Raw genomic sequence first — 24,579 nt, 5'->3', positions numbered from 1 at the left:
TTGATAATCTGTCTAATGTTGTCTGTGGGGTGTTAAAGTCTCCCACTATTATTGTATGGGAGTTTAAGTCTCTTGTTAGGTCTCTAAGAACTTGTTTTATGAATCTGGGTGCTCCTGTATTAGGTGCATGTATATTTAGGATCATTAGTTCTCTGTTGAATTGAAGTCTTTACCAGTGTGTAATGCCCTTCTTTGATCTTTATTGGTTTAAAGTGTGTTTCATCAGAAACTAGGATTACAACCACTGCCTTTTTCTGTTTTCCATTTGCTTGGTAAATTTTCCTCCTTCCCTTTCTTTTGAGCCTATGTGTGACTTTGCATGTGAGATGGGTCTCTTGAAGACAGCATACCCATGGGTCTTGGCTCTTTATCCAGTTTGCCATTCTGTGCCTTTTAATTGGGGCATTTACCCCATTTACATTTAAGGTTACTTTTAAGGTTAGGTATTATTATGTGTGAATTTGATTCTGTCATCATGATGCTAGCTGATTATTTTGCAGATTTGTTTATGTGGCTGCTTCATAGTGTTACTGGTCTGTGTACTTCCATGTGTTTTTGTAGTGGCTAGTAATGGTTTTTCCCTTTCATATTTAGTGTTTCCTTCAGGAGCTCTTGCAAGGCAGGCCTGGTGGTGACACATATCCTCAGCATTTGCTTGTCTGAAAGGGATCTTATTTGTCCTTCACTTATAAAGCTTAGTTTGACTGGATATGAAATTCTGGGTTGGAATTCTTTTCTTTAAGAGTGTTGAATATCGGCCCCCATTCTCTTCTGGCTTGTAAGATTTCCTCAGAGACTACTGTTAGTCTGTTGGGCTTCCCTTTATATGTGACCTGGCCTTTCTCTCTGGCTGCCCTTAACATTTTTTCTTTAATTTAGACCTTGGAGAATCTGATGGTTTTTTGTCTTGGGGTTGATCTTCTCATGGAGTATTATACTAGGGTTCTCTGGATTCCCAGAATTTGAATGTTGGCCTGTCTTGCTAGGTTAGGGAAGTTCTCCTGAATGATATCCTAAAGTATGTTTTCCAACTTGGTTCTATTCTCTGGTATTTTTTGGCTATCCCAGTCAGTTGTAGGTTCAGTCTCTCTAAATAATCCCATATTTCTCAGAGGTTTTGTTCATTTGTTTTTTGTTCTTTTTTCTCTATTCTTGTCTGCCTGTCTTATGTCAGAAAGATAGTCTTCAAGCTCTGAGATTCTTTCCTCTGCTTGGTCTATGCTGCTATTGATACTTTTGATTGCATTGTGAAGTTCTCATGTTGTGTTTTTCAGCTCCATCAGGTTGGTTATGTTCTTCTCTAAACTGGCTATTAGCTCCTGTATTGTTTTATCATGATTCTTAGCTTCTTTGCATTGGATTACAACATGTTTCTTTAGCTCAGCGAAGTTTGTTATTACCCACCTTCTGAAGCCTACTTCTGTCATTTCAGCCATCTCAGCCTCAGCCCAGTTCTGTGCCCTTGCTAGAGAGGTATCACAATCATTTGGAGGAGAAGAGGCATTCTGGCTTTTTGAGTTTTCAGCATTTTTGCATTATTTCTCACCTTTGTGGTCTTATCTACTTTTGATCTTTGAGGATGCTGACCTTTGAATGAGGTTTTTGTGGAGTCTTTTCTGTTGATGTTGTTTTTGTTTTCTGTTTGTTTTTCTTTTAGAGTCAGGCCACTGTACCATGGGGCTGGTGTGGTTTGCTGGGGCTCCCCTCTGGACTTCAGTTGCCTCAGTTTTTCCCCATACCTGGAGGTATCACCAGTGAAGTCTGCAAAACAGCAAAGATGGAAGCCAGCTCCTTCTTCTGGAAGTTCTGTCCCAGGGGGTTATTGACCTATTGCTGGCCCGCATGCACCTGTAGGAGGTGACTAGAGGCTCCTGTTCTGAGGTCTTACCCAGTCAGGAGGAATGAGATCAGGGACCTGTACAAAGAAGCAGTCTGGCTGTTTTTTGATACAGCAGGTGTGCTGCATTGGTGGGAACCCTTCCTGATCCAGACCGCCCGTATAGCCATCAGGCTGGAGTGGCTGAGTTGACCAAACCACAGAGATGGCAGCCACCCCTCCCCCAGGAACTTGGCCCCATCTCAGACCGACCAACGCACTGCTGTTGGCTGGTGGGGATTCCAAGCCAGTAGGTTGTAATTGGTGAGGTGCCATGGAAGTGGATCCCACAAAATGATGCTGCTTGGCTTCCTGGATTCAGCCCCCTTTCTAGGGATATGAACAAACAGATTTCCTGCCTTGCTAGGGATCCCAGGGCCAGAGTATGTAAAACTCCTAGGTTTCTGTGTGTGCCTTGAGTGGCTGCTCTGCCGAGACTCCATACAGATCTGTGGCATGGGCTCACGAAGGGATCCCCTGATTCACAGGTTGCAAAGATTCATGGGAGAAACATGGTTTCCCCGGAGGGGTCGTGTAATCACTCACTGCTTCCCTTGGCTGGGTGTGGGGGTTCCTTTGGCTCTGTGCTGCTCCTGGGTGAGCCGTCGCCTTCACCTACTTTTCTTCATTCTCCATGGGTTGATTTGTATGCCTAGTCAGTCCGAATATGAGAACCTGGATTTCAGTTGAAGGTGCTGAATTCATTGTGCCTTTTCATTCCTCTTTGTGAGTGCTGCAGACTGCAACTGCTTCTAATAAGCCATCTTTGATTGATCCCCTGGCATAACACATTTAAAATGTTCCTTCATAGTTGGACATCTTGATGATTTCAAATTACTTGCTATTTAGTGATTCAGCAAATATTTAGTACCTACTGTATGTCAGGTACTGTGCTAGGCATTGAAGGTGTGATAGAGTGTGTCTGTCCTTAGGAATTTACACAGTAGTGAGGTTAGACAGTAAAAAATAAATTATCTGCATGATACTATTAAGAAAATACAGGCCGGACGCGGTGGCTCAAGCCTGTAATCCCAGCACTTTGGGAGGCCGAGACGGGCGGATCACTAGGTCAGGAGATCGAGACCATCCTGGCTAACACGGCGAAACCCCGTCTCTACTAAAAACACAAAAAATTAGCCGGGCGAGGTGGCGGCGCCTGTGGTCCCAGCTACTCGGGAGGCTGAGGCAGGAGAATGGTGGGAACCCGGGAGGCGGAGCTTGCAGTGAGCTGAGATCTGGCCACTGCACTCCAGCCTGGGTGACAGAGCGAGACTCCGTCTCAAAAAAAAAAAAAAAAAAAAAGAAAATACAAAGAGGACTGCCTTAGAGGTGACCTACTTGAAAGGAAGCCTAAACAAGTTTTTCTGAGAAGACTTAAATTGAGACCTACAATATGAGAAGAACCAGCCACATGAAAGAAGCAGAAATGTGCTGCAGGTAGAGAAAGAGGGAAAGCCCCAAGAGTCTGTGCTAGGAAATGATCTAGGAATTGACAGAAAGGCTGTGTGATTGGAGTGCATTGGTCAATGGAAGAGGGCAACGATAAGGTTGAAAGGAAAGCATGGACTTGTAGGCCATAGAAATGCGAAGAAAAGGTAGCCATTAAAAGTTAAAGGAATGACATGATGTGATATGTTCCAAAAGGTCATTTTGGCTAAGGGGATAAATTAGAGGAGTAATTACAAGAATAGAAGAGTGGAGGCAGGTAGGAGGCTTTTGCAGTAGTCTTCTAACAGAAGATGATGGCTCAGAGATAGGATAGTGATTGTGGATATGAAGAGAAGTAGATATAAAGTTATTTTGAAGGTACTAGTAACTGCTAGATTGAATGTGGGTAGTAAGGGAAAGGGAGGAGTCAATTCTCAGATTTTGGCTATAGTAGCTTGTCACTCATTTGAGATTCAGAAAACTGCAAAGAGCAAGTTGTGTAGGGGAGAAATTAAGGGTTCTTTTTAGACATGTTAAGTTTGAGATGGCTAAGACATTCTAAGTAAAATTTTTTTTTGAGGAAGCAGTTGGATATGCATTTCTGGAGCTCAGGGAAGATGTCTGGGCTAGCAATACAAATTTGGAAGTCATCAGCTTGTAAATGATATTTATAGACATGAGAATGGATTTCCTAAAGAGAATGTATAAATTTGAGTAGCGGAAGAAAGAGTGGTTCAGTGTTGGAGGTAAATCTGTTTCAAGAAGGGAGTGATTAGCTCTATTGAATGTGCTTTGAGAGACCGAGGGCATTAAGTTTGTATGAAGAGAGTAGAAATAGTATGATTGATAATTTATGAGATTATGGGGCATTGCTACATTGACATCTTCATCTGTGTGTCCTTTTGCTTTAATTCATTTAATATTTTCTTTGTGATAAAACTTTTTGAAGTGGGAATTTATAAAAATATAGATACTATTTATGCTTCTTCCTCCATACTCAACCATATTAGCACCATTGAGAGTGAATTTCATGGCAACTATGCCATCATTTGGTGTTGGTTTTAAAGATAAAATATTTAAAGATTCCTTCATTTGCTCTTATTTCTGTCAAAAAGAAATAACTCTCCATGCATTTCTTTATATTTCCCTTTAGTTGAGTTTTTTTTTCATCTTCTGCCTATTTATTTGGTTGATTTGTATGCCTAGTCAGTCTGAATCAGTAAAAACTGATATTTTACTCAAAAATTTGAATGATAGCTTTATAATTTAAAGATATTATTAATATTTTTTCTGTCATGTTCAATTCAATCTGTTATTCATTTTAATGTTACGTATTTTGAGTTCTGGTTTTGATTGCTATGTATTTAAACTGAATAATCTTTTCCTATACTATTCACTTTCAAAACTGAGAAAATTTCATCCTTCCATTGATGTGATGAGTATTGTTTTTGTTTTCTATAATTTGATTTTTAAGATTTTTTAAACCATGTTGTGTTGATTCTGGCTTAAAACAAAGATCTAAGTTTTTCCAAGCGCTTTCCCCTCATCTGTACAATTTATTAGGTAGTTCTTATATATCCTCCTTTAGAAAGCTTGCATGATTGCATATTAAATTTGATATCTTTTACCTTTTTGTATACTCTGTTCCTTTACATTTCTGCCTTTATATTGCACCTTCTTGTTTAGTATTTTTGTTTAATAAATTCTTATATCTGGTAGTAGAAGCTCTAGCTGTTACTCTTTACTGCCTTTCTGTTATTGAGCTATTGTTTGATAATCTTACCTATTTTTTAAATAATGAATATTCATTAGTCATCTTCTTGTAATCCTTTTGCAAACAACAGTTCTTTTGTGTTTGTTTGTTTTTTTGTTTGAGACAGGGTCTTGGTCTGTCCCTCCAGCTGAAGTACAGTGGTGCAATTACAGCCTATTGCAACCTCTGTCTCCGAGGCTCAAGTGATCCTCCCACCTCAGTCTCCCTAGTAGCTGGGACTAAAGGCACACACCACCATGCCTGGCTAATGTTCATATTTTTGTAGAGATGGGTTTTGCCATGTTGCCCAGGCTGGTCTTGAACTCCTGTGCTCAAACAATCTGCTCACCCCGGCCTCCCAAAGTGTTGGGATTATAGGCGTGAGCCACCACACCTAGGCCTCTTTTTGTGTGTTAATTTAATGTTTCCATCCATGAAATTTAGTATCTTTTATTTAGCCATGCCTTATTTTAAATTTATCTTAAAAATATATATATTTTTTGGTAACTTTTATAAAGGTTGGGGATATTTCCTAAGGTGATTCTTAAGATTCTTTTGTTGCTGTTTTCAGTTGTCATGGTGAATGGATTCTTTTTGTGTAATTTTCTTGCTGAACTTTACAAACATTATTGCAGACATATTTTATGTACCTTGTTACTTTACTAAACTCATTAATCCTTTGGATTTTGTATTTATTTAATTATATTACCTTCAGGTGGTAATACTTTCATTTATTACCAAAATGTATTCCTTTAATTTCTTTTTGAAGATATTAGAAAACTGAATTAATGGTCCATTTTGTCTTACTGAATTTTAAAGTTTCAGATTCTAAAGTTATACTATTGGTTATAATGTTAATTTTAATAAAAAGTTCCTTTTAAATAACGGAATAGTGTTTTTTGTGTGTGTGTCTGTGCATGTGTTTGTGTGTTTTTGTTTTTAAGAGACAGGGTTTCACCCTGTCACTCAGGATGGAGTGCAGTGGTGCAGTAGTCATAGCTCACTGTAACCCTGAACTCCAGGGCTCAAGCGATCCTCCCACCTTAGCCTCCTGAGTAGCTGGGACTATAGGCATGAGTCACCAAACCTGGCATAGAAGGTTTTTTTGTTTGTTTGTTTTGTTTTTGTGTGTGTGTTAAAAATTTGTTGAATTTACTAAATAGCATTTGAGCATTTGTTCATATAATCAGAAATTATTTAGTCTATTGATGTGGTATATAGATTTTCTTACAAAACTGTTATTTTGTTCTGAAAATAAACCTTCCTTGGACTAAGTGTGATTTATTACATTGCTGGATATTTTTCTAACATTTTATTTAAAACTTATATTTCTCTTCATTGGTGAGGCTCACCTGTAGGGGTTTGTGTGGTGTGTGTTCATACATGTTCTGGTATGTAGCTTTTAGGTGTTAATCAGGTTTTGACTTAGGTTTAGATTTGTCTCATTAAAGGAATGGTCATTATTTGATTCCATGCAAAACTGAGAGACTTGGTGTTCTGGATTTCTTTGTTGATGTTCTTTAAGGATATCTCTGTTTCTTCCTTAAATATATTTGGGTTCTTCTAATTCCTCTACTTTCAGTTTTAGTAATTTTCCTGTAGAAAATAATAAATTTCTTTGAAGATTTCAAATTTATTATTTATACATACTGTATATTATAGCCTATATCAATTTCGTATTAATTTTATAATACATTCTGTATTAATTTTTATAATATCATTTTCACCTGATTTTGTAGATAGATTTTTGCTTTCTTCTTTATTAAATTTACATAGGGTTATCTATTAATCTTTTCAAAGAACTGGATTATAGTTTTAATTATCATTTTGTCTTTCTAATTCATCTTTTTTTATTTCCTATTTTCTTCTACTATTCTTTGGGTTTTATGCTATTTTTCTTAGATATATTTAGCTGTATACTTTTTCTTTTTAAAACTGACCTGTGACTTTATAAGAGTATTGCTTTGGGCACCTTTCATTGTTCTTGATATGTAGTGTAGTCATTCCTTCCTTGAATTATGTTGTTTCTTTTTCATCCAGTTATTAAAGATTGTGCTTCAAATTTTATATTCTTGTCTTTTTGTTTTGTTGCATCGTGATGAGAGATTATAGTCTTCAAATTGTCTCCTTTTTTTTCCTTTTAAATAAATATTGAGATTTAATATGTGATCTTTTGGCTTTGAAGAACTTCCCACACAAATTGTTGTATGTCAGGAGGGTTTGTGTATGTGAAGCGTATTTATTCTTCTTAGTGTTTTGCCATAATGTAAGAAGGTAAAAGTGATTTTTTTTGTTCATTATGTACTTGGACAGTGGATGGCATTCCCAATGACAGTAGTGATAGTGAAATGGAGGACAAAACTACAGCTAATTTGGCAGCCTTGAAACTTGATGAGTGGCTCAATTTCAAACTAGAGCCAGAGGTAAGTTGCTTTCAAGTAGTGTAATACATTTCTTTCATTCAGTTAGTGTGAATTGATATGTAGTATGATAAAAATTTTTCCTTTACTGTTGAGCCCTTAGTATCAGAGAATACAGCTTGTTTTTCAGTTTTCATAGGGACCTCATTCATTCTCTTCTGTATTGGGGTTTATTCCAACAGAGGACTTGGAAAACCTAGTTGTGGCTCATTATTTAAGCAAGGTAATTGTCTTAGTCTGTTGTTGCTGCTATAGTAATTTATAAAGAACAGAAATTTATTTCTCACAGTTCTGAAGGATGTTAAGTCTGAGATCAAGGTGCTGACATTGGGCGAGGGCTGCTTAACCCTGCCTCCTCTAGAGTGGAGGAATACTGTGTCCTCACACGGCGAAAGGCAGAAGGGCAAGAGGGGATGGACTCCCTCCATCAAGCTCTTTTATAAGGATACCTAGTTCCATTTGTGAAGCCAGAGCCCTCATGACTCAATCACCCCTCAAAGGCCAACACCTCCCATTATTATTGCATTGGAGGTTAAGTTTCAACATGAAAATTTGGACAAAAACTTCTAACTATAGCAGTAATCCTTGAATATTTCTGGATATATAAGAAAGTATTGAGTATCGGGTACACAGGAACTCCCTTTATTTTGTATAACTGTGTTTCTGAGAGAAAGATATGATTCCATACTGTTTTCTCTTTTTCATATACTTCTGAATTGGGGGTTTGAGGGAGGAGGAATGTTTCTTTTCAAATTACAAATTTTTGTGACAGAGCCTCCCCTTGATTCTATCTCTACTGACCAAGATCATTCTCTATACATTTTTGGGAGGCGCCAAGCTGTCAGTAGTTAACACTGGCTAGGTTTACTATTTTAGCATCCATTCATTCATCACTTCAACCTACTACACTCTCACTTCCATTCCCACCAATCCATCACTTCACTGAAACTGTACTTGCCAAGGTCAACTGTGTCCTTCTGTTATCAAAGTCAGTCTACTGTCCTGAATAAATGTGACCTCTCTATATTATTTATCACTATTGTCCATATCCTCCTTTTTGTACTCCTGCCCTTCACCAGTTTTCTTCCTTACTCCTGCCCCAAATTCTTTGTCACTAGTTACTGTAACATTAATCTTTCTTAATTCTTTCTCTGTAGTCAGTCCTTCTTAGTTGTTTCACAGACCCCACTGTATGTGTTTGTGCCTTAAATTTTAAGTTGTCTAGCACTTTGTGGCTTACTCTTATCTTCTTACTCCCTCTGTACAGTCCCCGGGGACTTTACCTCTATGTGTATATTTTGCAATAATTTAGGAACTGGTGACTTTCAAGTTTAGAGCTGTATCTTAGACCTTTCTATGAATCCAGCTGCCTTCAGGACATGATCATTTGGATGTTCTACAGGCACTAAAATAACACTATGAACTACATATATTTTTATTTACCCTGCTGCTACTTTTCCAGTATTAATCACACTCTACCACAACTGTTGTTTACTGTTTTTCTTATTAGACTATTTAATTTGATTTTGTGTCTTAGTGCCTAAAATATAATAAATAAATTTTATTTCATTCACCCATTAAAAATAATGAAATTGTTAGTAAATTATATGAAATGTGAAATATGTTTATTGGAAACAGTTGCAAACTAATGGAAACTAATCAAACAGGTATTTTGCATATGTGATATTCATTTGCTTATATCTATTTGAACTATTACAGGCAGCTAGTTTATTGCTGCAGCTCAGACAGAAGTGGCATAGCTTATTTTTACGCCGAATGAGAGCTCCATCTAAACCTTGGTCTCAAGTTGATGAAGCTACCATAAGAGCAATTATAGCTGTTTTAAGCACTGAAGAACAGTCTGCAGGTTTACAACAACCATCTGGGATTGGTCAAAGGCCAAGGCCTATGTCTTCAGAAGAGCTTCCTTTGGCCTCTTCTTGGAGGTCAAATAATAGTAGGAAAAGTTCAGCAGATACTGAATTTTCTGATGAGTGTACTACTGCAGAAAGGTAAATTTATGACATTTTACCAAAATGGGTCACTTTTTCTTCAGGAAAATGAATTATTTATCTTAGAATCGTGTGCTTTTATAATATTTAAAAATTACTTTTTTATAATCTAAGATCCATGAAAATGTAGCAATAAAGTGGAAAGAGTTTTCTACTTGTCCAACTTAATTCTTCTAAGTATTGTTAATATGAATTTTAAACTATTGGTATCTGTCAGTTATTTAATAAGGCAACTCTTTGTCAGGAAAAGATCAAAATATCTAATTTCTAGAATTGGGTCTCTCAAAAATATATAGGTATTTTAAGATTATATATTTTACTTGATATATGTGAAGTAACATTTTACCTAGATACTCTGAGCCGTACTGGCTATGGCCATTTAGAAGAACAACCTCCTTATAAGCCTTATCTAGATATCAGTACTGCTGACTAGCATTCCTATAGAAAAGTACTTCAGTCAGTGACACATGCAATGCCAGTTCTTGGTGTGAGGGATCTAAAAGTGTACAAAAGAGATAAGATCTCCTCCAGAGGATTTACATTTGATTGAGGGGAGGCATATAATAAGTAAACAAATTTACTGTCATATGACAACATTTCTGTTATAATTTAGCCAAATTCTTCTTTTGTTCTTTTGCAATTAAATGTGGTGGTGTTTTTGTTTATGAATATTAATGAGACACCTCATACTGAATTATTTATGTAAAAAATATATTCCAGTAATATGATAGTGGTTACAATAAATCATTGGCCATGATTCAGAAGTGTTTCTGGTTATAAAAACATTTGTTAGAATCAAATTTATTTTATATCAGGTTTTCACCTTGTTGAAATTCATAACAAAAAACATTCTTGGCTATGAGGCTAGTTTTGGCAATACTGTAGAAAAGTCTCTATAATAAGAATTTGATTTTATAGTTAAACTGAAAATAGAAACAATGGAAACATAAAAAATACATAATGCTTACTGTTTTTCAAGGATCAGGTGGGGTTTTTAGTACTTTTTTTTTAACAGATTTTTGCATATTTGAATGAAATATAAAGGCTTAATATCATTTAAGACTTTAATTAAAGGGGAATAAAACATTGGTTTCCATGTTCTTCAGATACTACATTTTAGTAGTAATTTAACCAGTTTCCTAGGAAAGCTTGTAAAATGCGTGCCTGAACCTTTCTTTCTGGTCTAGACCCTGCTGAGAAAAAGGGAGACTAAAAAGTACATTTTTTTACTTAGATACTCCCCAATACTCCCCACTTTTTGAAAATATTGTTCTAGAATTTTATTGAGCATTAGTTATTTAGAATGTGGGAATATATTTGCATAGGAATTATTCTGTGGTAGAGTTATTCCTAAACCAGTCTATGAAAAATTCTGTTAGATTCAAGAAACATGACATACTAATATATAATGCATGAGTGTTCCTTGTATGCTGATGCAAATGAATCAATAATTTGAGACAATTGAGGAAATTATTATTTTATTGGGATTGGTAACCACTTTGGTTATGTAGGGACAATGCACCCCATTTTAACAGATGCATATTTAAATATGGAAGGATAAAATGACATGATGTGTGGAATTTACTTTTAAATATGTAAGCCAAAACAGAAAAGAAGCAAGAAAGAAAAAACAAAATAATGTTAGGTAAATCAAGTCGGTGAAATGTTCAAGAAACTAGGTCAGTGGTACTGTGAGATGTCGTACATTCTGGATTTGTCTCTGCTTTTTTCCTGGCACTATGTATTTCTATACCCTATGTATCTTTTATTTTTTATTTATTTTTATGTTTTATTTTTTGAGACAGTCTCTCTTTGTCACCCAGGCTGGAGTGCAGTGGCGCGATCTCAGCTCACTGTAACCTCCGCCTCCTGGGTTCAAGCAATTCTCCTGCCTCAGTCTTCTGAGTAGCTGGACTTGCAGATGCACGCCACCACGCCCGGCTAATTTTTGTGTTTTTAGTAGAGGTGGGGTTTCACCATGTTAGTCAGACTGGTCTCGAACTCCTGACCTCATGATCTGCCCACCTCAGCCTCCCAAAGTGCTGGGATTACAAGCGCAAGCCACTGCGCCCGGACTCCATACCCTATGTATCTTATGTAAGCTGGTGGTTAGCTCTCAGGGCTTGATTGCATCCAATGTTTTAACAATAATATTTTATAGGTGGTGTTGTGAACTTTATATTGCAATACATCAGGAAGCACTTAATGTCTGATTGTCCCAGAAAGACTCGTACTTTAAGAAAAATTATGAAATTCCTGACTGCCATGTTTGTGGCATTTATTCATAGAATTTTAGAATAGAAAAATCTTGGAGTTTAGATGTAATCCTTTTATTTAACAGATAAGGAAATTAAAGCTCCGATAAGTTAAGAGGCTTGCCCAGGATCTCATACCTAGTTAGGCGTAAATTTAGAGCTGTCATAGACATCTGTATTTCCTGACCTTAGTGTTTTTAAATAATATTCCATAAATCATAAGATCATTGGGACTTTGAATTAAAATGGCATCTGCTTTGTATTATAAACTTATACATAACTGATCTTTGTATTACGAGCTTATATATAACTGATCTTTGCTTCCTCCTTCTTGCTCAAGAATACTGATGAAATCTCCATCTCCAGCATTACACCCACCTCAGAAGTACAAAGATAGAGGAATTTTACATCCTAAACGAGGCACTGAGGACCGATCCGATCAGTCTTCTGTGAAATCTACAGACAGCAGTAGTTACCCAAGTCCTTGTGCTAGTCCTTCTCCTCCATCCTCAGGAAAGGTAGAGTATCTGAAAGAAAATGTAGTAAGGAACAGATTTGTAGCACATGTAATGCTAAGTAAATAAAATTGTAAAACAATTAGAGTACTTTTCTAATTGTGGCCTCTTTTCTAGATGTAAATTGAAGCTAGCAAACTTGATACACTTTGAGTAAATGTAAAATTTTTCCTGCATGGCAAATATTTCTAGTTATTACCATCTTGGGGTATTTTAGAATGCTTTAAAACTATAGATCATTCACTACTGGCATGTAGTTAGGCTGTTTATTATTTGTTTCCTATTTGTTTCGAACCTTTTTTTTTTGAAATGGGGTCTCACTCTTTTACCCAGGCTGGAGTGTTGTGGTACAATCATATCCACTGCAGCCTTGAACTCCTGGGCTCAAGTGATCTTCACACCTCAGCTTTTGAGTAACTGGGACCACAGGTGCATGCCACCATGCCCAGCTGATTAAAGAAAAATTCTTTTTTTATAGATGGGGATCTCCCTTTGTTGCCTAGGTTGGCCTCAAACTCCTGGGCTCAAGTGATCCTCCCATCTCAGCCTCCGAGTGGCAGGGATTACAGGTGTGAGCCGCCATGCCCAGCCCTTTAGAAACTTTTTTGCTAAAATAAATAACAAAAAGATTAATTTAACTTTGGTTCATAATTTCAGAATTGAAAACAGTGGTTTCTGTCTGTTGTTAATTGATTTCTACAGTGGTTATATTTAAAAAACAAGATGGGATAGGGTTAGGAAGGTAGGAAATGTTGATATGGAATTGAAAACTGTACCTTTAAAAAAACTTGTAATAAGAATAATTTCAAATGTTCATTATGTGATTACTTTTACTTTCCTGTTTTAGTAGCTGAGTAGGTATTTGATTAGAGGTTATTTAGCTGCATATTGTATTTTGATGAATGTGTCTATTGAAATACTCTTTGTTAAATAAGAGGAAAATAAATGTTTTTGTAGATTTGCATTCTTAGGTTTTGAAGTTTTTTGGTTTATTTATACACCTTTATTAAGGTGTAATTTACAATAAAATTCACCAGTTTAAACTGTATAATTTAATGAATTTTGACAAATGTAAACAATCATGTAACTATACCACGATCATCTACATATTTCCATCACCCCTACTCCCTGGTAACCCATTGTTCTGCTCTTTGTCCCTTGAGTTTTGCCTTTTCTGGAATTTCCTGTAAATGGAATCATATATATGTAACGTTTTGTGTCTAGCTTATTTCACTTAATAGAATCCTTTTGAAATTCTATTAAGTGAAATAGGCCAGACACAAAATGCTACATACATAAGATTGAATGTATCAACAATCTATCCATATTGTTGAGTATATTATTAGTTTATCTTATTGCTGAGTAGTATTCCATTTCTAGATAGACTGGTTTGTTTTTCCATTCATCAGTTGATGGACATTTGGGTTGTTTGCACTTTTTGGCTGTTATGAATAAAGTTGCTAACATTGTACTAACTGGTACTAACATTCAAGTTAAATCTTCGTGTCTAAATATGTTTTCTATTCTTTGGCAAATCCCTAGGATTAGTATTGTTTGAGTTGTTTGATAAATGTATATTTAGCTTTACAAGAAACTGTCCAACTGTTTTCCAAAATGACAGTACTATGTTGCATTTCCTTTAACAATCTTTAAGAATTCCATTTGTTCCATATTCTTGACAGTATTTGGCATTATTAGCCTTTGTAATTTTAGCCATTCCAGTTGGGTATGTAGTAATAGGCCATTATAGTTTTAATTTGTATTTTCCCAGTTACTAATGATGTTGAGCATCTTTTCATGTGCTTATTAGCCATTGTGTATCATCTTTGTGAAATGTTCAAATTTTAGTTCACTTTTTGTTGTTAGTTTTTGGTGATTTGTCATCTTTCACTGAGTTGTAAAAGTTTTCTGTATATTCTGGGTACAAGGCTTAATTATTATATGTTTTGCATATGTTTTCTAACAATATGTGTTAGATATGTTGTTTTTCCATTTCCTTAACAGTGTCTTTTGAAGAGCAAATGTTTTTCATTTTGATGGAGTCCATTTCATCAACTTTTTCTATTATGATTCGTATTTTTTGTGTACTAAGAAATTTTGTGTACCAAACCCAAGATCATAATTTTCTCCTGTGTTTTCTTTTAGAAGTTTTATAGTTGGCAATCTTTTGCTTATACAATTTTTCCAGTACCATTTGTTAAAAACCATTTTTTTTTCCATTGAGTTACTTTGACACCTTTGTCAAAAATCAGCTGGCCATAAATATGTGGTCTACTTATTGGACTCTTTAGTTTCATTAATCTCTCTCTCTCTCCCCCCCCTTTATATATGATATATATTAATATATTTATATACTATGTATTTATATATTAACATATTGTATATAATAGTATATAATATATAGTATATTTATATATGATATTTTATATATTTGCCAGTGGTACACTGACATTATTTTAGTGGCTTTATAGTAAGTCTTGAAATCAGTTAATCCTTTACCTTCAATCAATTGTCCTTCAACTTTATCTTCTTCAATATTGTTTTGGCTGTTCCAGGTCCTTTGTACTTTCGTATAAACTTTAAAGTCAGCTCATCAGTTTCTACAGAAAAATATTTTGGTATTTTGAGTGGAATTGCATTGAATCTATAGATCAATTTGAAAAAAATCAACAATTAACACTTTTTAGTCTTCTAATCCATAAGCATAGTATATCTGTTCATTATTTGGATAGTCTTTAATTTCCCTCAACAATGTTTGATAAATATCAGAGTACAAGTATTACACATTTTTTGTTAAATTTATCCCAAAGTATTTAATGTTTTTGATACTGTTTTTTAGAATTTTAATTGGAGGTGTTCATTGCTAGTATATACAAATACATTTGATATTTATATATTTGCCTGAATCTTATGACCTTACTTCATTTATTAATTCTATTAGCTTTTTATACCATCTGATAATAAAGATAGTTTTACTTTTTTTCCTTTTCAATCTGATTGCTGTTTCTTTTTTACCTTATCTCTCTGGCCAGAGCCTCCAGTAAAATGCTGTCCAGTGTTGAGAGCCACATATCTTTGCTTTGATCTTAGGAGGAAAGCATTTTTTGTCTATTAGTATGGTGAATTCCTTGCTTGATTTTCTTATGTTTATATCTCACTTGGTCATGGTGTTATTTTATGTATTGCTGGATTTGATTTTGTTAAATGAGGGATCTTTGTTCATGAGGGGTATTATTCTGTAGTTCTTTTTTGTTATGTATCTTTGTATGGTTTTGATGTCAGAGTAATGCTGGCCTCATAAGATTAGTTGGGAAGTGTTTGTCCCACTTCAGTATTTTAGAAGAGATATGTAGAATTGGTATTATTTCTTCCTTGAATATTTGATAGAATTCACTAATGAAGCCATTTATTTATTTATTTTTATTTTTTATTTTTTGAGACAGTCTCACTCTGTCACCCAGGCTGGAGTGCAGTGGCGCAATCTCGGCTCACTGCAAGCTCCACCTCCTGGGTTCACGCCATTCTCCTGCCTCAGCCTCCTGAGTAACTGGGATTACAGGCATGTGCCACCATGCCTGGCTAATTTTTTGTATTTTTTAGTAGAGACAGGGTTTCACCATGTTGGTCAGGCTGGTCTCGAACTCTTGATCTCAAGTGATCCGCCCTCCTCAGCCTCCCAAAGTGCTGGGATTGCAAGCGTGAGCCACAGCGCCTGGCCAACAGTGTTCTTTTATTTTATACTTTACTCCTTTGTGTTACTGTTTTCATACATTTTGTTTTTATATAAATGCTATAATGTATTATTTTTACTTTAGTCAATTATCTTTTACGAAGATTTCAAAGCCAGAAAAATATATTTTTATATTTATTATTTACTAATCTCGTGCTCATTATTCTTTTGTGTTAATACGAATGTGCACTTTGTATTATTTACTACTGCCTGATAAACCTCCTTTCTGGGACTCTGGATACACAGATACAAGACCATTGCATATGGTTCAACAGGTCACCAATGTTCTCTTCATTTTTTTCAGTCATTTTTGGTGTCTAATCTGGTGTTCTTTCCTTCTCATGTGTTTTCAAAGGCTGTATTTTCATCTCTAGAAGTTCCTTTTGCGTCTTTTAAAAATTTTAAAAATATATATATACACACACACACACACACACACACACACACACACATATATATATGTATATATATCTTCTGGCTGGGCTTGGTTTATGTCTGTAATCTCAATGGTTTGGGAGGCCAGGTTGGGATGATAGCTTGAGGCCAGGAGTTTGAGAACAATCTGGGCAACATAGGAAGACCCCATCATCTCTACAAAAGAATAAAAAAACTAGTTGGGCATGGTGATGGGCCACTTGTATTGCTAGCTTCTGGGGAGGCTGAGGCAGGAGGATCACGTGAACCCAGGAATTTGAAGTTATAGTGAGCTATGATTGTGCCATTCCAGCCTGGATGACAGAGTGAGACTCTGTCTCCCTAAAAAAAACTAAGTAAATAATATCTTCCATTTCTCCTCTCATTATGTTCAAGTTTTCCTCTACTTTCTTGAACATAATGAATGTTTTTATAACAGATGCTTTAACATTCTTGTCTCCTAACTACATCAACTCTGTCATCTCCGAGACTGTTTCTGTTTATCACTTTTGGCATTTTTTTTCTTTTACTTTTGTTTCTGTTTTGTCTTCTTGTTATCCAGTGCTTTGTGGAGAAAATATAAGAGTACAAATTTTATATTCCATATGCACATGGGAAACGGGTTCAGATTTGTAAAGAGCTAATAAAAATCTACTTGTAGATGTGTCTGATTGCTCATTGCAATCAGAGTCTCAAGATGACAACAGTATTTAACTTCTCTTTGGCCTTCATTATGTAAATAACAACCTTTGTATATTCTCCTGTTTTGTGTTTCTTGTAATTTTGTTGGGCAGCTAGGTTTTTGTATATTCCCTTCAATAGGGTGAGACTTTGTTCTAATTCACAGTTTAGTTGCAATCAGTTGAATCCTTTTGAAGTTTTCTTTTAAGTAATGTTAGGGTTGGGCCAGAGCAGTCTTTATTCTGTTACTAATTTAGTTCCAATACTAAGGTATGGCCCTTCTGTGGGCCAGTACCATATGTATTACAGGTTCTATCTCTTCCAGCTGAAGATAACATGAAATATTCCCAGCCATGTGTGAGCTCTAGGAATTGTTTGGTCTACTTGTTTTCCTTTGGATCTTCCCCTAGCCTTGGGTTATTTATCCTTTTTCTCACTCATGTTCAGGTCAGCACTTAGCCAAAAACTTGTGGGAACCCCTCTGCATTTTCTTTGGAGCTCTCTTTATGTGCAGCTCCTTTCTATCTAACATAGTACATTGCCATGCACAGTAGCCACTTCGGTCTCTGAACTCCAGTTTCTTTCTGCACAACTTAATGAGACCACTGGACCGTTTTTCTTTGTCCTCTGAAAACTGCCTCCAGGCAGTAAGCTGGAGAAGTATTTATTTTGTTTTTGGATTTTGAAAGTATATTAAAACATTTCCTGAAAGTATATTTGAGGTATAAACCAAAGTTGGTACTCCAGGATCCTTTGTTGATAAGGGATTTTGAATGCTGTGAAAATGAGTACTTGTTTTAGCTAACTTTATTTTGGTTGAGTCTTGTATAGGTTTCAGACATGATAGAGCTATTTGCATTTGTTGAATATATGGTAAAATATTTTGGCTTGTATGTTTATGAAGATGTTATTTAATGGAGCCTATTGGTTTTGAAAGATCAGATTACCTTTCAAGAACTTATGTATTCTTTTATAGGGATCAAAATCTCCTTCACCAAGACCAAACATGCCTGTTCGATACTTCATAATGAAGAGTAGCAATTTGAGAAACCTTGAAATTTCTCAACAGAAGGGTATCTGGTCTACAACTCCTAGTAACGAACGGAAGCTAAATCGAGCCTTTTGGGAAAGCAGCATGGTTTACTTGGTATTTTCTGTTCAAGGATCTGGACATTTCCAGGTGAGCCACCCTGAATCAGTAAAATGGGGTTGTTCTGGCTATAGGTTAAATCATAGAGATTTTTAGAAAAACAGCTGGCTTTTCATTTCATCAGAATGCAAGAATGTCTTTTGCTTGATTGAGAATGAGGGATATATTGCATCTCTTTAGAGGATGATAGAACTGAAATCCTCTTTGTTTTTGCCTTGTCTTACCAGAGTCTTTCCAGATAAACTATGTTTCCTTCTGAAGACAACTTTAGATTTACTAATTCTCAGGTGGATTCAAAGTAATGAGAAGCTTGACCTTTTGGTAAAATATTTATTTAATTAGGCCAAGGAAGTTAGTATTGACAATCAATAAACTAAGTATGTTTCTTAACCATCACCCATCTTGACTTAATGTATACCTGAATTTATAAAATAATACATTTATTATTTGATGTTTGTTATAATTTTTGGAAATGAAAGCCTAGAAGTTAACTTGTATCCATTTATCATGGAATAAATATGGACTTAGAACTGTTGCTGTTTTATTTAGAAATTATTATTGATATTTGAAATTGTTAGGAGGCTAGAACTGTTTTTTTCTCTAAAATTTGCTAAGAGAGCTTTCAATGAAAAATTTAATAAGTAGCTTATTTTTTGTTTTTGTTAGGTTTCTGTTATTTTAATATTATATCTTTATCTTAAAATTTTAAAAACTCAGCCTTCTCAGATAAATTAAATTTAGACATGTTAATCGCCTCCTCACCTCTATTCCTTCCTCCCATTTTACCTACAGGGATTTTCTAGGATGTCTTCTGAGATTGGAAGGGAAAAGAGCCAGGACTGGGGCTCTGCGGGACTAGGAGGAGTATTTAAAGTGGAGTGGATACGAAAAGAAAGCCTTCCCTTTCAATTTGCACACCATTTACTCAATCCATGGAATGACAACAAGAAAGTGCAGATAAGCAGGGATGGGCAGGTATACAATGGCATTTTTTTTAACCTTTATTTCTGTTTGTTTTCTTGTTATCCAGTGCTTTAATTGAGAATAAAATGTAAGAGTACAAATTTTACATTCCATATGCACATGGGAAACAGGGGTTCAGGTTTGTAAAAAGCTAGTAAAAACTTACTTGTAAATGTGTCTGATTGTTCATTGCAATCAGAGTCTCAAGATGACAATAGTATTTAACTTCTCTTTGGCTTTAATTATGTAAAGTAAATAACCTTTTATATTCTAGTGGCTTGTTTATTTCTGTTATGTTTTGCTTTGTCTTTATGATGCTACTTACATGCATTTTAAGCTAGTTAAGATGATGGAAATTAATATATATTGACCAAATACTATGCTAACTGCTTTATAAGATATAATTTATTTCTTATGATTAAATTATTAGTCCAATTTTATATAGGAGAAAATAGACTCAAAGATTAGTTTTGCCTAAGGTTACACAGCTAGTAATGCATCTGAACCAGTATGACTCGTTTCAAATCACTGTGTAAAAAGTGTTTGGGTTCCTCTTAAGTGCTTATCATAGGTATCATTCCACAGGAGGACTATAAAGTGGCATTCTTTTCAATTGTGTGAGAATAATTTCATTTTTATTCTGTAATGATTTTGAAGAAATATCTGTTAGTTAGAAATAATTCTTAGAAGAAAAAATATTTTAATAATTTTCAAGATAAGAAGATGTAGTTGCTTAAGAGAGTTTCGTGGGAAAAACCCAACATCAAATATGCTAGGTTTCACAGTAAACCTTTGGAAGTTCCAGCTGAGTGCTTTTGCTAAATCTCTATTAAAAACAAAATCCACTATTTTTAGGGAGAAACAGTTCCAGAAGGACTCCATGGGAATCTGTTGCCATTTTGTCACAAAAGTTGAGAGATTTTGCAGATTAACTGTGATCTTAAATCTGGAAGTCAACTCCATAAACTTTAAAGCAAAAAATTAGAACAATTCATACCATATGATTTTAACATACTCTAGTAGGAAAATGAAATTTAAAGTGTTTTTCTTACATTTTTATCAGTATAGGTTTTGGTCATTAAAAATTTTCAATCCAGTTCTTTTTATGTTTATTTTGACTTCTGATTTATCTAGGAACTAGAACCTCAGGTTGGTGAACAGTTGCTCCAGTTATGGGAACGTCTTCCCTTGGGAGAAAAAAACACAACTGATTGACACTCAGGTTATACCATCTTGACTTTGAGTATTGGCAGTATTTGTGATCATTAGGAACTTTTCAGATTATTTATCTTTTTTTTCCCCTTTCTTCCAGAACTCGTAGCTGTGGAAGAACATCATGCCTATTTATAACCACTGAATGCACTGACTTTCAAAAACTGAGATGGAGTGTGTATTACGAATGGGCTTTTTAACACTTTTAGAGTGTAGCTTTAGAAATACCATCTTCATATACAGGAGAAAGGAATCATTTAAATTTTTATAGTGATCATAGAGAATGATTATATGATGTTTGTAATGAATAAAATAGTAGTTTCATCATTTGGCACAATAGCAGTTATTTTCAACAAACTTAATTTGAAGTTAAACATTTCATTTTTAAAAACACTGAATTACAGTTCTTATTGATGACTTTTTAATGCAGAGTAAGTTGTTTAAGAAAGGCCTGAATATGTCAGAACATCTGAACACCATTTTAGAAGAGTCAACTCTTAAGATTATCATTAGAAAACAAATACATCAACACCTATGAAAAGAAGCGGGGAAAACAACAAGGATAACAACAAAAAACCAATGAAATTCTACAAATGTCCCTTTTAAAAATCGTATGTGCTAAGGGCTATTCATTCTGCCATTTTTAACTTGAGACACATTAAGAAATAAGATGGATGTTCTTTTTCTGTGATTATGAAGTGCAATAAAATCTGAATATGGGGCAAAGTTTCTTCCTGATCAGATTAGATTAAATGCTTTATTTTATTCCTAATCCTGCCCCTTTTAACCTGATGTGTACCTTACTCTTTCCTCCCTCTCCCTCCCTTCCTCCTCTACCCGCTCCTTCCCTGCATTTCTCCCTTCCTCCCTCCTCACATCTCTTATATGAGCACAGCAATTATGACCTTTTTGTTTTGGCTACAACTTGATTGAAACAAGTTCAAAATTTAAACAACTTCATACAAGTTTTTAAACATTCTCAACTGGTAGCTTGCTTGCTGTGTGTCTTCCAAAGTAAAACCTGCAAGCACCACAATTCTAAGTGCTGCTTTCCATTTTTTTTCAGTATGTTTTCACTGGCTTATGTTTTCAGATATGACTTTCCTTTTTCACATATATGGTTTAATAAATGGGGGATAATTTTTTTGTAAACCTGTGCTAGTGCCAAGTCTCATATTTCTTTGCCATCTCAGAATTATTTATCTTTTTACCACCACTGTTTATAAAATTTCCTTAGAGATTTTTGAAGTGAAAATAGAGCAACAGGGAAAAATGAAAGAAATGTCTTGGTTACTGAGCTCTAAATAGACGGGTTTGATAGCACTTCTCATGACACATTTTAGTTATTCTTATAAAAGCAAACGAACAAACATGAGTGTAAATTAAAGACAAAAAGAAAACTCTGGTTTTATATTTGAGAACAAGTGAAAAATCATGGGTCAACATAAAATCTTGAGAACCCTTTTACTTTCTCTAGGAAAGCATTATATAGTGGTGCATTAGTTTAGAAAGTCAGCTATAATTTTGCCTATATTTCTAGTTATTAGCTTTGGGGGTTTTTTGTACTTTAAGACATACCTGTAAATTGAACCTATGTGAATTATATTCCACTGTCTGTGTATTATAGTTCTTTTCCTATTAGAGCAACTTGTGTTTCCCTGATAATGTGTAAATTTTTTAGGTATATACTTAATAGTTTACAATGTTCTAAATTTGGAAGGACTTCAAAAAAAACTTGTTTTAATTTCCATCTGTTTTGTAATATCTAGCTCTATATGTAAATGATGGGTTTGTTGGTATTTAAAATGAATACAACTTGAATGTAATTAAAATGCTGTTTTTTGGAAGTGATAAACTTTAAATATACTTATTAAAATGAAATTCTATTAAGTTATTCAGATGTTATTTCTTATACTTTATAATAAGACTAAGTTAACAATGATCAACAATATCCCCTGAGATAATAACTAATTTCAAATACCTTGAAGAATACTAAATTGATATAGAAGGTGATGGTTTGTATTGAAACTCCCTTCCCTGTAAATTGTCTTATTTCAATAGGAGATGGCAAAAATCTCACAATTTGTGTTTAGTATAAAATATTTTAAATATTAATAAAATATGCAAAAATAGGAAACTTAAACTATATGGAAACATTTCTAAATATTATGAATAGTACCTTGTACTTAAATGTTAGTATTTTTCTAACTTTATTTGCAAAGTTCTTGTCTAAACATCCAGGAGAAAGTTAGTTATAGTACAATATCTTTTTTTTTAATAGTATATTTTGGTAGCTAACACTACTTTTTCTGAATAATTTAGTTCTTTTCTGTCAGCTAGTTAATGTTTCATTTCTTTCAGCTAATGAAGCCATCCATTCCGAAAAGGTGGAGCACCTGCTGTTTTACCCAGACATTTCTTTGTAGAAAATGGTAGTAGTATCTTAGATACTGGGGTTCCATCAGTCCTTTCATCTCCCAGAGAATTTTAATATTTGCTTTCACTAATTCTCTGGAAGCAGTTTGTTGTCTTTTTTTTTTTTTTAAGTGAGGTCTTGCTCTGTCACCGAGGCTGGAGTGCTGTGGTGAGATCACAGCTCACTACAGCCTCGGTCTTCTGGACTCAACCAGTCCTCCCACCTCAGCTTCCCACGTAGCTGGGACATGCCACCAAACCATGCCTGGCTAATTTTTTTTTAGAGACAAAGTCTCACTGTATTACCCAGACTGGTCTCAAACTCCTGGGCTCAAGTGATTCTCTGGCCTCAGCCTCCCAAAGTGCCAGATTTACAGGCGTGAGTCACTGTGCTCGGCCATATTGTCCTTTATAATAAATATTTAATATCACGTACAGTGACATACTAAGATATAACAGGTACAATTCTTGCTGTCCAGGAGGAGTTTATCTTATTTTGGGTAAAAATTTTATTTAAAGTTGTGAGTAACAATTTTATTTAAAATTGTAACAATCGTACACTTTTATATCACAATTGTTATAGACAAAGGTTAAGGTATTTAAGAGGAGAATAATCATTGAGGTCTTCATCGTTGGTAGAGCTGCATTTGAGCATGCCTTTAAGAAGAGAGAATTTGTAAATGGATTAGAACAAAGTTAAAACTAGTGAAGAGCTGGAAAAGGACAAGGTGTATTTGGGAATATATAATTCACAGTAGCTACCTGGTAAGGTTTTGTGTAACAGTTTTACAATGTGAAATATAGAGTGTTTAAGAAAAGCTAAGAAGTGATCATTGAATCAAGTGGAACTTGAGCTTTAATATGCAGGTGAGGTGGCTGTTAAAAATACTTCCTTGGCTTATACACAGGGTCTGATCAGTAGGTCATTAGTTTTGTAATAGGCCTCAAGAATCTTCATGTTTAGTACATACTTCAAGTACTGTCATTTCAAATGGACAATAATACTGAAACAGATTGATAAAGAAACTGTGTTTTAAAGTTCATGTGGCATCAACACAAAATATTCACATTTTGTATTTTATGCAATAAAACAAGTGATTGGAGTACTAAACGTAGAGATATATAATGAAGGATTTACCTTGTTGCAAGATATTATAATGTGTTATATCAAGAAATAGCTTTACATTTAAGGTTACAATACCTGCATTTGAGGCCAAGCTCCAACACTAGATGTGAAAACAGCAAATCACTTAACTTTTCTGACTTCTGATTTCCATGGTTGAAAAGTGAAAATGGTATTTATCTATCTTACAAGACAATTAGAAGGGTCAAATGAGAGTGCTTGGAAAAGTATGAACACTATACAAATATAAATAGTATTATCTGTCTAATAGTGCCCAGCACAGAGAGGGCACTCAAGTGTGGTAGATCCCTAATGTATATTTATTCACACTTTTTCTCTACTAAGTTCAAAGCCCGTTGAGAAATAAAATAGGAAGAGACTGAAATATTAGTTTTCTTGCTAATGAAGTTGAAGTGAAGATCATGGCTCAGATTCATGGCCACACAAAATTTCTAAATGAAACTATTCCTCATTCATTAAACTTAATCCTATGGTCATAAGCCTCACCTACAGGGACAGGCCACATATGCTGTTGTTGAGGAAGAGAACATGTGCATCTTGAGACCATGAGACCCAAAAAGGAAAATCCAGGAAGGAAAAACTTGAGAATACTCAGTCCCTTCAGAAATCAG

The 24,579-nt window shown here is 34.9% G+C and overlaps 1 protein-coding gene across 6 annotated transcripts in view; it reads left to right on the top strand.

Moving 5' to 3' along the window:
• The window catches only part of LOC105499976 (YTH N6-methyladenosine RNA binding protein C2), an 80,395-nt gene extending 58,092 nt beyond the window's left edge, over nt 1-22,303 (top strand). For 3 of the 6 annotated variants that reach the window (XM_024787122.2, XM_024787121.2, XM_011772880.3), the window contains 7 exons: nt 7,371-7,480; nt 9,197-9,489; nt 12,085-12,262; nt 18,061-18,264; nt 19,027-19,209; nt 20,332-20,419; nt 20,510-20,740. In XM_024787122.2, the coding sequence (XP_024642890.1) occupies nt 7,371-7,480; nt 9,197-9,489; nt 12,085-12,262; nt 18,061-18,264; nt 19,027-19,209; nt 20,332-20,412 (1,049 nt within the window). In that variant the 3' untranslated portion in view covers nt 20,413-20,419; nt 20,510-20,740. Of the gene's footprint in view, nt 1-7,370; nt 7,481-9,196; nt 9,490-12,084; nt 12,263-18,060; nt 18,265-19,026; nt 19,210-20,331; nt 20,420-20,509; nt 20,741-20,839 lie in introns of those variants that run through there. The other 3 variants (XM_011772879.2, XM_071098598.1, XM_024787120.2) reach the window with 1 other exon arrangement.
• Nucleotides 22,304-24,579: the final 2,276 nt, after the last annotated feature.

This window comes from Macaca nemestrina, chromosome 6, assembly GCF_043159975.1.
Source record: "Macaca nemestrina isolate mMacNem1 chromosome 6, mMacNem.hap1, whole genome shotgun sequence".
Taxonomy (NCBI): domain Eukaryota; kingdom Metazoa; phylum Chordata; class Mammalia; order Primates; family Cercopithecidae; genus Macaca; species Macaca nemestrina.
The sequence above is the reverse complement of the archived record's forward strand: the minus strand, read 5'-3'. Positions and strand labels throughout refer to the sequence as shown.